A 12,995-nucleotide genomic window follows, 5' to 3' on the forward strand; every position below is an offset into this window, starting at 1 on the left:
TATACTATATTTAGAATGACAAATATGCTAGAAATATAACAGAAGCAACTTGCGTTTATAGCAACTGTTAATTTAACATTTTTCACAAACCATCAATGCGTATGTCTTTTCATTTTAAAGGTTATCATGGTGAATTGTGTGAGAAAGATTACAATGAATGTCAGTGTAAACCCTGTCAACATGGCGGACACTGCGTCGATAAACAGGACAAATATGAATGTGTATGTCCAAGAGGTTACACGGGCACAAACTGTTCTCAGAAGGTGAGTTAACATAAGGATAATCTGATAGTATCGAAGGCTTGAGATATGTTGAACTTACCCACCTGACAACTAACGGATAATATGATATAACCCAAAGATTAGGAGGAGTTTCTAGAGCTTATATTGGATCTTATTTCAAATGGAAATTACTTAAAATTGAACAAAGGAGGCCTTATTTATAAAAGAAATATTTCAAGTTGTAGCTGAACTCCCTCAGTTTACGCCTAAAAATTGCCGTCAGAGATGAAGCCACAGAGCCCTGGTGTCTGTTCGTGAAACCCAGGAATAATCCAACAGGGGGAATTCCAACGGTTACTAGTATTTATAACCATTTCACGTAACAAAGTTTAATGGAATCCTCTTGCCTGCCTGTCTGTCCATAGAAAACAATTGTCAATTCAACTCCTCTTTAACTACTGGGCCCAGATTCAGTAACATTCCTTAACTTCAAGGAACTCCTTAACTTATGAAGAATTTTTAGTTGAAAGTTCCTTAAAATTAAGGAATATTCATGAAACTGGGACAAGGATTAATTTCAATGAAACATGGCAATGTAGAGGACCATGTATATTTGTTTGGTTTTTGTTGTTGTAGTTAGGGTTGTAATGGAAACCAGGTCACTATAAACAGGTTTTGAAAACTGACCAATAACGTCTGATCTCCTCGATCAATTTTGTTCAAACTTGCTCAATTGGTGCAACATATGAATGTCTATAATTTTACACATCACATGCTTCAATAACGGTTACGAAGGAAACATAATGGAGCGTTTGTAGTGTTTGAAACATTTGATTGATATTGTCTTAAATAAGGGGTAACAGGGTATTACTTAACTGTTAGCTTACAGATTCAATTATCCACAGTTGCTGAATAGGTGGTTTTATTAAATTTCTCCCAACAATTGACTTATCAACCCAAAGCTTCTCAAAGTTTAGACTATGGGAAAGGATAAGTCGAAACATTTACCTAGCGAAGACAAAATCGCTTGAGAGAACCTCTGTCAGAATTGTTTAGTCTAGATTCGTTCGCTCTTTTTCAATTCTGCAAATTGGACATTGCAATTTGAAAATACCATAATGTTCGCAGACAATTTAGGAAAATTAGAATAAGTGGTTGGAAAAATGGCACAATATCACACAAGGCTATTGAAAGTAAACCGTAGTAAATAGAGATTCATCGGGTCATCCATTCTCAAGGGACGGTAAAGCCAATTAGAACCACTTAGTTAGAGAATTTTGTCTAGACCTGTACCAGAATAGCTCTCTCCCCACTTTGGATTGCAAAGGGTGTGCTATAACGATACGGGGAAGGTCATACAATCAAATATATAAAGCTTAAGGATATTTTCATCAGGTTTTCAGTCCCTTGCCGGTGACTATAGTGTTTGTGTCCATCTGCCTATCTTTCTGGCTCTCTGTGTCTATCTGTCCATCCGGATTTTGGTTTTCAGACGGTAACTTGAGAACTAAGGGAAGGATTTTTAAGAAACTTCATACAATGGTACTTTAAGAGGTAACGCAGGTTGGGCTTGTATTTTGGGTCAAAAGGTCAATAAGAAAAGTACTATTACTAAAACAAAGTTAAAATCTCACTTAACTAGCTCGCGGGGTAAATGTATTACTTCATCAATGCTCAGAGTGTTTGTTCTTAAACTTTTTCTCTCATTGTGGATTTTCATCATTGCTCAATAAGATATTGTATTTCAAATCTAGGTAAACCTCTGTGCCCACAACCCATGTAGAAACAATTCAGCCTGTATAGACCTCGGGACCAGTATCAGATGTCTGTGTCGTCCAGGGTATACAGGTAAGAAAAAATACTGTGTGAGGCCCCCTCGATACTCCATGGGTTACTATCACTGCCGTCATTTTCACCCCCTAAATTCAGTCATAACAAAAATCAAAGCAGTTCAGGGGGGGGGGGGGGGATTACCAATCAATGACCTGCATAGATTCCACGTGAAGATTTTTCATCATGAGGGACGACGCCTAACAACACTCAGTCAACAACAGTGTACCATTATTGAATTATTTTGATTACATCAAATGATTAATCTATCTGCTCGTCTGTTGTGACACACATGACCTTCAGTTTTTGATTGTATTCCCTATAGTATCGAGGTTGTTTGTTTAGCGACGTACCTGTGAAATACCGATGATATTTTCTTCTGTTAAAGATAAGTTCCTGCGTATTTGCGCTCAAATTTGCATTCTCCGTTTACTGTTACACAAACATGATATGAGTATATAAATACTATGAAGCAATATGTTCAGATAAAAAAAAATCGGATATTAGTAATTACATATCAATTATGGACCATTGTTCAGATCCACATTATGGTGTTATATCGCCAGTGCAGAATAAGTATTTATTATTTTAAATTCAACAAGGGATATATAACAACATAAAGACCGAAACAAAGGTCCTTAATTTATATATATTACATATGATTTTTCTTTAACAAATGTCAAAAATAATCTGTTTATACAAGAAAAGTATTGTTTAAAGAACGCCACCCTGAAGAATGCAGCGTTTGGGCAACGACGTTCGCAAAGGAATATTGACCCAGTGTTATAAAAATGGTATCACCGAGTCAGTATGCTATAAATTGAACTTAGTATAGTGAAAAATCATAGCATATCTTTTCATGTATCAATATTTCCAGGTCACAACTGTGATATTAACATCAATGACTGTTCGTCAAATCCATGTCTTCACATGGGCACGTGCCATGATCGTGTAAATGGGTACTGGTGCGCGTGCACGGAACCACACGCCGGCTTCAGCTGTGAATTCACGTGTAAGTTACCAAGATTCAACCTAACAAAGGTAGTAAATGCATGGTTAGTATTTTACAATACAAGAATTATTTTGGTGCGAGACATGCGAAAGCCGAGATGACGAAGCTCTGACGAGTCATCTTGGTTTTCATTTCGATCACCAGAACATTGCATTGTAAGATACTGACCGTGTATTCTGTTTATCCTGCAACCATTTCATTTTAGGCGATGTTCAAAACGAAGGCAAATTGCCGTTTTTGCATTGTTTCATTTGCAGCTAGAAGCTACTTTGTCACTATTCCGTCTATGTATATTGCAGAGTTAGCCCCCTTGCGGGTAGGTATTGACTGTTACGTTATATTTTGTGAGCGCAATTCACGTCGTTTTCTCCGAAACGTATGACGTTATACTCGCAAATACATGACGTCACAATCAATACCTACCTGCAAGGGCAAATAACTCCTTTTTACTGCCACGGGAAATATATAAGCTTTATTGCAAACGTTCCAGTAACTCTGTTTTAAATGTTCATAGTGTAATAAAGCTGAAACATTGGAATACTAAAAAGCAATAATTTCCCAAACAAAGTTACAATACAAACCTTTGTTGTAAGCCAAGAAAAAGATGATACCTCATTACGGTCGTTTGATACGGTAAAAAAATGCCATCCCGGTGAATGTGACGTCACGTTTTCACGGGACTGAATAACGTTACAATCACGAAATAGTAAACGTGCGGGGTCAAGTCACAAAAAAGCGTTCCGTCAGATGTGAACAAATTATTGGCGGATGAAACCTTTCGTATTGATGGAAAAGCACAACTTTGTCCGACCAACGTTTTGGTCAGTATTTGCGGGAAATTGCATGATAAAAATGACCATTGTGTTTGCCCTGTGCAACAAGCAAATAGATGTATAATATTATGTCTTAACTTTTTTAGTTTACTTGTCATTTTTATTAACATAACCAACGTTTACAATATATTATTTGTCTAATAAACTAAAGTCCCGTTTTATTTATGACTTCAAAAAAGCTCTTCACGCTTCAACAACTAGTCTTTATTTAATCTTTACAAATCTTCACCTTGCCTAGAATGTAATTGAGGCACATGAAAAAGGATTTCATGACAGAAAACGAAGGTCTGAAATTCCCATTCTCAATATTGTTGTGTTATCAGATATCGGCATTAATTAGGTTATAAACTCTATCATTATATGGATTTTTCTTTTGGAAATACAATCTAGTATTATTATATAACTAAAAAGCATCGTGGAACTAATATGTTATTAATTTGCTTCGAAACGTTGAGTGCTGAACATCAAAGATTTAATGTTTTTCGTAACCCTGCTATTCACTCAGATAATATTTTATTTGCAGTCGATGTTTTCGCACCTCCTATGGAAACTGAAATCACAGAGGAAGCCAGCAAAAGTTATCTCCATAACTTATACATAGTGGCCGGAACGTTAATGGGCGCCATTTGTATTGTGGTTACCGTGGTAACCACGTGTTATTGTCGTCTGCACGAGCCCTACAAGAAGATCAGATGGAAGAGATTAAGGTATGACCAACAATAGTATTCCATCTTTTTATATAACAGAGTTACTTCCCTTGCGGGTAAGTATCCATTGTGGCGTCATTATTTTTTCAAAAAAACTTATGTCGTTTTCTCTGAAAACTATGACGTTTTCAACAACAAAAAACTCATCAACTCAAAAAATTGACATCACAATCAATACCACCCAGAAGAGCAAATAGCTCTGTAATATGCAAATTTAGAGGTACTAGTAGCTGCAAAATTTTCAATTTAAAATTATAATTTGATTTTTGTCGAAAGAAATTTTCAAACTTTAAAAATGAATAACGAACACAATTTGTGGATGGAAAATTTTCATAAATACACCAATGTCATACAACTGCAATATATGTTTTTCTTTCATACCTATGGGTGTAATACTGGCTGGTCTAGGGCAATACACTCATGCCGCCTGAGGCTGTATTGCATGGCTACCCATGCAATAAAGCCTCGTGACATCACGGCGTCAACAAAAATTCTACTTCTTCGGTAAAATTTTAACATTTTTTCACCATCTTGACTGGTTTTACTATAAAAGATGCAAACAGCGGAATTTTTGTTGAAAATATCACGAAAAATTGTTTTTCAGCCGTGGATTTCTTCGAATTTATTTCAAAATGGCGAGATATTATAGTTGTAAAATTGCAATAAAACGTCGAGGTATGAAAGAAAAATACTCTTTCATAAGTGGATATGAAGGATAGGGATATTCTACCCTCGGGATCACAAAATGTTGCAAAACCCTCGGCAAGCCTCGGGTTTTACTACATTTTGTGACCCTCGGGTAGAATATCCCTATCCTTTATATCCACATATGAAAGAGTCTTATAATATAGTATATGGTTCTGTACTATATACAGGCATGTGTTTTGGAAGACGGTGGTATGTTCATGTTGTGTCTCCATGTAATAGAAGAATCTGTTATCGTTGTATAGTGCTATTTCATCGCTGATTTTGTTGGAATATTTACATTGCAGATCGTTCGAGTTTAAAGCGCCTAAAGGAAGTCTAGAAGTATCCAGCCTAAACAAGCCTCGCCTGTCATGTGACGCCATCATGGAAGCCACGTCGTTAACGAGAGACATGCATCCTAGTTCATCTTATAGTGAGACACTTTCTACAAAACTGGTGTAGGACAGAGGTTATAGTCAATATCCACGCCGTGGAAGTGAGAAAAGTGCAATACTTCCCACCAAAAATGGTGTATGCATGCGGCCATACATGATACCCATCATATCGGAGATTAAATTTATCTTTGAGACAAATAGTCATCTTGCCAGAGAAGAAGTCTATCTTTCAGTGACACTTTCCCAAACATTGGTGTCGACTCGGGATCATAGAAAATATCAACTGAGTGAATTCAGCTGAGACATTTCACAAGACTCAATAGACACTGGGACTTCCAAAATGTAATATCCGCCATTTTGGAGGGTATATTCATCATAAACTATTAAAGTGAGACACTATTCAAAACACTTGGCATGATGCCATGGAAAATATTCAATGTTTGCATATTACAGAGTTATCTGTCTTTGCTGTTTGATATCGATTGTGTCGTCATTATTTTGTGAGCAAAAGTCAGGTCGTTTCTCTGAAAAATATGACGTTGTGCTCATAAGCACACGACATCACAACCAATACCAACTTGCAACAGCAGATATGCAAATAGGATATGTTCGACTCGCCACAAGACTGTTGTAAACAAGGGTACCTCATTGATAACCAACTAGTGGCAGAGTAACGTAATATTTTTCGTAAAATTCCTACAGAGTTATCTGTTCTTGTGTATAGATATATTGATTACTTTGTATGTTTGTAAGCGTAAAGTCATAACTTTACGAGAGAAAACGAGGTAATATTTCGTATAAAACCTAGATACGTAAAATGTCTACTTGCTAGAGTAAAAAAACAGAAATGTGTAAAGGAATAGCGGAGAATCTTCACAGAATTGGTGTTAGCCCGACTTCACAACATATATTTTGTAAGTGTAACGTCATATGTTTAAGAGAAAACGTAATTTATCTTCCAAATAGAAAAAAAAAAATGTGAATTATTATCTAACTAGAGTAGAAAACTCTGCAATTGGCAAAGGAATGGCGGACACTATTTATAAAATTGGTGTTAACATGATAAAAGTACCGTGGCCCATATCGGCCGTAAAATTATTTTACCCGCTTGAAGTAGTTGTACACTTTATCATTATCCATTTAGGGTGAGCAGAGCAAGACATCGTCGTGAATTAATGAAAGAAATTTCAGACCGTTTTGTATCTGTAATAGTATAAAGGATGTGTGACATGTATGCAAATTTTAGATATGTTCTTATTTTACATTATTCTCATTAGCTAATACATGTTCATGTCAGGTTCGATCTAGACGGAACGTTGAGTCAATATTCCTTTGTGAACATCGTTGCCAAAACGTGGAGATCTTCAGGGTGGCGCCCTATGGCCATCGTTTTTCTTGTAACTAACATGCTTTATACAATCGGATCATAATTTTGAACATTTTCAAAGAAACTACATATCAACGCCACCTGTAATTTTTTTTTTTATAATACCATGGCAATTTAACACCATACCGATCTCAGCAAAGGCCCAAAATTGATAAAAAATCAACTAATTGTCCGAGCCAGCCTTCTTTCCCTCAATAACTACCAACCCACCCAACCTTAGTTTCCCTCACAACCGCATTCAAAAACTCCCTGTCTCACCCTCATCGATACTCCTGGGGTGGATATAACGTCAGAGATAGTAACCACTGCAGTATAGAGGACACACACTCTCCCACTCCATAATTTGGGGCCCCAACGAAACAACTATTACCGACAGGTGTAACATATTAAATATAAATATTAACTTAATTTTTTTAAAAATACCTACAAAAGTGGGAATTTCAAATGTACAGACACACCTATCAAGTTGGAGTACCCAGAGGAAAGTTTACAAATATACTAGATGTAAGTGTAGTACAATATGCACACTGTATCAATCTACATTTTAAGCAGAGTGAAGATGCGAGAAGGCCAATCAGGATTAGGGGAGCGTTGATTACACGTTGGCGCATATCATACCTGTGTTTGGTTACATTTAAAGAATACAACTTCCCATTTCAGGATATTATTTTATAATAAAAACCGTCGATCTCACTAAATATTCATATTTTTCAATATTGTCCTCTTGAAGTGTTTTCTAATTGGTTAAACCATGTTTGTATAAATTGGTCGTGTTTTTTTAGTAATAGTTAAATGTAGATATTTAATATTAGGTAAACAATTTCTCTGATGTATCCAAACAAAACTTAATCCAACACTGTCTAAAATATTTTTAACATATTTCATCCATTTAAACTCAATCTGACCAGTTACATGGAGAGTATACATCAATTTGTACATAAAACTTGACAGTTTGCTTTCATTGGATAGAAGAGTATACCAAAATTTTATCATTCTTAGTTTGATATTGACAGTAATAGGATACCTGCCAGTTTCTCCGTAAATCATGAAATTAGAGGTATTTTTTCGTAGACCAAGAATTCTTTTACAGAACTGCAGATGTATTTTTTCCAACAACCTTGTATTTTCGTACCCCCATATTTCACATGAAAATAATAATATTGGGGTAACTAATGAATCGAATAACTTAAGTTGTATATCAACAGGTAAATTAATAGTTCTTATCTTACGGTAAAGAGCAAAAAGTGTTTTATTGGCTTGAATACACAATTGTTTTTGGCAGCCATAAAGCTTCCATTATAGTTAAATAGTACACCTAAGTATGTTGAATATCTCGTTGCTTATTGAACACCAAAAATCGCTTTCTTCCTGTCGGCTTTCGTTTTGCAAAAATTACGACTTATGTTTTCTTTGTGTTAACCTCAATTTTCCATTTTTGACAATATTCTTCAAACATATTTAATATATGTTGTATATTACAGTTAATCCGCCTATCACTAAGTACTGATTTCTTCATATGGTCACTATCGAAGTCGACAGTGGCAGTACAGGTACGTGTAGAATAGCTCAACTAATCAACTAGCGTTCAAATTTTACAAAATATTAACATAAGTTTATCGTTTTATTATCTATTTAATCTAATCTAACAATTAATCAAACAATTCACTAGTCAGTTATCTTTTTTTTTCTTCAAAATATGTATTAATTGTATTTTAATATCACACAATACACTATATATATATATACAGTCACTGCAATAGCAATCAAACTCTATCTTAAAGTCAATGACCAGTCTCCCATTTATGAACGACGATATCTTACGCTGCTCACAGGTTTACGACGCGCAAAAAAAAAGAAAATTAAAAAAAAAGTACTATTTTTTTTATTTTTTTTTTTTTGCGCGCGTCGTAAACCTGTGCGCTGCCCACCCTAAAAAGTCATGTACACTTTGTCAATTTATAAAATATACGAATGTTTCGTTTACTTGGAGTAAAGTGATATGTACAATTTGAGTACGAAGTGTACAACTACTTACTAAGAGTAACAACTTGACAGCTGGTATGGGCACTATAGCTAGTTTGTCTACTCTGTCAGAGAATGAATTCATCTTTTCGCGAGAAGCTCTTAACAAAACCTGTCCTAGGCAGATGTGGGGACAAAATTGAATATCCGCTATGTATAAATTATATAGTACAATGAAATCTGGCATCTTTTTTCACAAGAAGACATACATAAATGTACCAATGCCATCCATAACTACATGACAGACTACGTGTATGTTATCATCGTTAACCCATGGGTTACTACCACTGTCGCTATACCCACCCCTGTAACTAAAATTATTCATGCCACATACACTGGATCCGTTCGATCAATGGATATCGGCGCTGAATGCTAGCACAAAAGCATTTAATTAGAAAATTACACTTCGGCTACCTGTCGTGTTTTTTTGACTGTAAACAAACGTATCGCGCCTTTCATTAAAAGGGAATGTTTAAATCGTACACATAAGCTTAAGTTTACCTTATTTTAAATGTGACAGACGATATCACCTTATCACCTGAAATAACGTCCATGTTTCATCATATTGTTATCATACATCGGTACCTGAACGAGTGTTGTCTGAAAATTATAAAGCATGTAGGTGAACGTTTAATCAAATCACAAATTGAAAAAAAAATCGTGAAGTTAAAATGCAACTTAACGACGTATCAGAAACAATTGAATATGACTTATATTGCAAAAGTAAACAGGGTTTCGACCTTGAAATTTTCTCACAGTATTCATTCTACTGCATCTCGCACCAGCTTATCATTTAATTTCTTCGCCATCACGAAGCATCTATCATAAAAACGTTTGTGATTGGAGCAAGGCATTGAGTCATGTACATACATTCTACGTTTGAGATGCATGGACGTTACTATCTAGAAACAGAACATTCATGGAGATGTAAAACCCGTCAAATGACGCAAAACTGTAATCTGCTTTCAGTGGCTTTTTGCGCTCAACAAATGCTTATTCGAATGCAGCACTGTATATCCACAAACCCCTCCCTATTTTTGTGATATACACAACAAAAAAAGAGATTAAATTATATATCTGTTCCATTAATGAAATTAAACAACACCAATTGACTTAAAACACAATCAAAGCACAATTCCCAAGAATGAATTAATTTGTGTACAATGTGTATGTGTAATTAAAACGTGAAAGGGTTGCACTGATTTATATGGAAACGGCTAACATGTCGGAGTTTCTTAACTTATTTTCTTTTTTGATGTTCCGAATTGACAAATGATCGACCATTCCATCAAAACTTCTATTTTTATTATTACTATTCTGATGTTTAATAATTTCACACGAATCACAATTTGAATTTGAAATGAATGTGACTTATATTGTGTAAATATACACTGCGACTCTGTACAAAATCACTTGAAATGTAAATAAACAGATTTGTTCAAAATGCTGCGTGTTGTGTTTTACTGTATTCGGAGATCTTGGTTTAAATGCTTGCATAACATTCACGCAGACAGTATTATTATACACGAAAACGCAGTTCTGTTAGACCCTAGAGGCAACGAGGTGTCAAATTTAATTGTTATCTGATATTATTTTATTGATTCTATATATACCACAAGCCTCGAAGTTTAGTCATAAACTTATTTCTTGAATATGTATTCCCACTTTTGACATAAATACCACCTTTAGCAAAATAACGTCTTCAGTTTTAATACCAACTTCAGTTAAAATGTCAAACAGATAGCAATCTTCCAAAAACGACAAACCTAGGGAAACATTTTATACTGAAAGTTATTGCCGAACATTTCGGAAGTAAACCGAGTTTTAGTATTTCGAGTGTGAATACCACCTTAAGAAAACAAAATCGACACAAAATGTTTGTTTTTTTTCATTGAAGTATGTCGTTGCTCAGTAATACCAATTAAAAGGTTATAATGACAATGTCCAACTCGTATCAGATGCAAATATTAACAAACCCAAAGAATAAAAACCAGAGATCCTAAATGACCTTGAAAAAAGAGCAGGGTCAAGGACAAAACGCTAAAGGATCTTGTGCAAAAAGCTTATTTAATAAGGTGACTAAGGCAAAGAGCTTTAGGAGCATAGGGTAAAAACTAATAGTACAAATAAGTAAGGATGAGGGGCCTAGAATAATGAGCTTCAATTAGAAAAAAAAAAGACGAAAAGCGCTAATTACAGAAAACTTAAAAAGATATCAGGGAAAGAAATTGCACAACTGATGAGACGAGGCGACCAATTTTTATACTTATAAGCACAAAAGTGTGTAAATAATGTTCAATACTTGTAAATACCTTCCATTTTTTAAGTAAAATAGCATTTTCATGCGAGCAAAAACCCAAGAATTTTCTTCGTTTCTTTTGTAACTTTCTCTAATCAGCATTTGTCATCATTCTTACTCAAAGTAAGGTTTAGAAGTACGGTTCTAATGCAAAGAACTTATTCCCAAAACCAAGTCAATAACACTATTCAAACTCACACCGACAATTTCTAGTCATCTGGTTTGGTTTTTAGGGTCCTATTAACAGCCAGCGTCATCTAAGGAGGCCTCTTATGTAGGCATGCTTCAGTGTAATAGCACTATAAAAAGAGTAAGAGATCCACTATACAAAAAGACACAACACGAATATATCACAGTCTCCCCGAAACACGTACCGTGCACTTTATAGACGCTATACGCCGCATACATGGGAGGCCGTCCTTACATGACCCTAGCTGTTAATAGGACGGACGTAAATTTAAACATACAAGTATACAATGTTTTGTGGTGTGTAAATGGTTTGGGAGGCTGTGGTATAATACTGTTGTGTCTCCTTGTAATAATAGAACTCCTGTCCTTTTTATAGTGCTATCTAACTGAAATAGCAAACACCTGGGTTAATGGGAGGATGGCTAATTTCAAGACTAAACATATTACAGAATGTCGTATCATGGTGTTCTATTCATACAAATAAATGGAACATTATTCGAACCCAAAATTGATGAAGTTAATTAATTTGAACAAGTTAACACAAAAAAGAGATACACGTTATCTGGAAATAAAGCATTTCATGAAATTTCACCGAGAATTGTTTCCCATCCTCTTTGTATATGATAGCTTTAATTCATTTTGGAATATAGCGTTAAATTGAATTATCCGAAATTAAATACGATATATCTAATGCGTTACGATTCACCACCTTACTGATTGAATTGAAACCGTGCCCCATTGGTGATTAACTTATTGATTCAGTCTTAAACATCAATGAAGCTGGAAAATTGTCTGCTTTAAATGTCGAACAGCTGAACAAAGTACACACTAGAGAAAAGCAATATCGAATGATAATTTAGTTATGGACATATTATATATCATATTATGAATTTGCTATCTCACAGTTGTTGCCATCATAGCATTAGTCTAAAACTACTATTGACATAATACTGAATAAGTCTTTTAGTTTGTTTATTTACTTTTTTCTTTTACATTTTATTATTATATATTTTGTCTCTTCACAAACGATTTGCTTAATAAAAAGGCAAAGTATGTTAATTTTGTATGAGATTAGTTTTCTTTTTTTCCCCTTTAACTTTGAGCTGAAAGCCTTACTATAACCAAATGTAATTTATGTATTGTTAGACGATATTGAAATAGCAGGTTGAAACACTTTTAAACCACTGTCGGGTAACTGAAAAAATAACAGCTTACGAGGTAATATTTATTCTCCTTGTTTATTATAAAGCTGTTTTTCTTTCATTTAATTTATTAATGACGCTACTATGTACAAACATTTACATAAACAATATCATTATAATATACAATACATACTCTTTATATAAAAAATCTGTCTTAAAATGCTGAAACACGGAATTCATTCAGCATAATACCACGACAAATCATCGAAAT

At 34.7% G+C, this 12,995-nt stretch overlaps 1 protein-coding gene across 1 annotated transcript; it reads left to right on the forward strand.

The window, feature by feature from the left end:
- Nucleotides 1–134: 134 nt before the first annotated feature.
- On the forward strand, nucleotides 135–6,428 carry LOC138308282 (uncharacterized). The gene is made up of 5 exons (XM_069249274.1): nucleotides 135–263; nucleotides 1,976–2,069; nucleotides 2,929–3,063; nucleotides 4,420–4,603; nucleotides 5,596–6,428. The coding sequence occupies exons 3-5, from the start codon at nucleotides 2,982–2,984 to the stop codon at nucleotides 5,750–5,752; spliced, it is 423 nt and encodes a 140-aa protein (XP_069105375.1). The 5' UTR covers nucleotides 135–263; nucleotides 1,976–2,069; nucleotides 2,929–2,981; the 3' UTR covers nucleotides 5,753–6,428.
- Nucleotides 6,429–12,995: the final 6,567 nt, after the last annotated feature.

This window comes from Argopecten irradians, chromosome 14 (assembly GCF_041381155.1).
Source record: "Argopecten irradians isolate NY chromosome 14, Ai_NY, whole genome shotgun sequence".
Taxonomy (NCBI): Eukaryota; Metazoa; Mollusca; class Bivalvia; order Pectinida; family Pectinidae; genus Argopecten; species Argopecten irradians.

Bases quoted from the DNA above. Each gene is read 5' to 3' on its own strand.
- LOC138308282 (XM_069249274.1), top strand. From the start codon at position 2,982: ATGGGCACGTGCCATGATCGTGTAAATGGGTACTGGTGCGCGTGCACG. The intron at 3,064-4,419 runs GTAAGTTACCAA...TTTTATTTGCAG, and splicing joins CTTCAGCTGTGAATTCACGT to TCGATGTTTTCGCACCTCCT. The intron at 4,604-5,595 runs GTATGACCAACA...TTTACATTGCAG, and splicing joins ATCAGATGGAAGAGATTAAG to ATCGTTCGAGTTTAAAGCGC.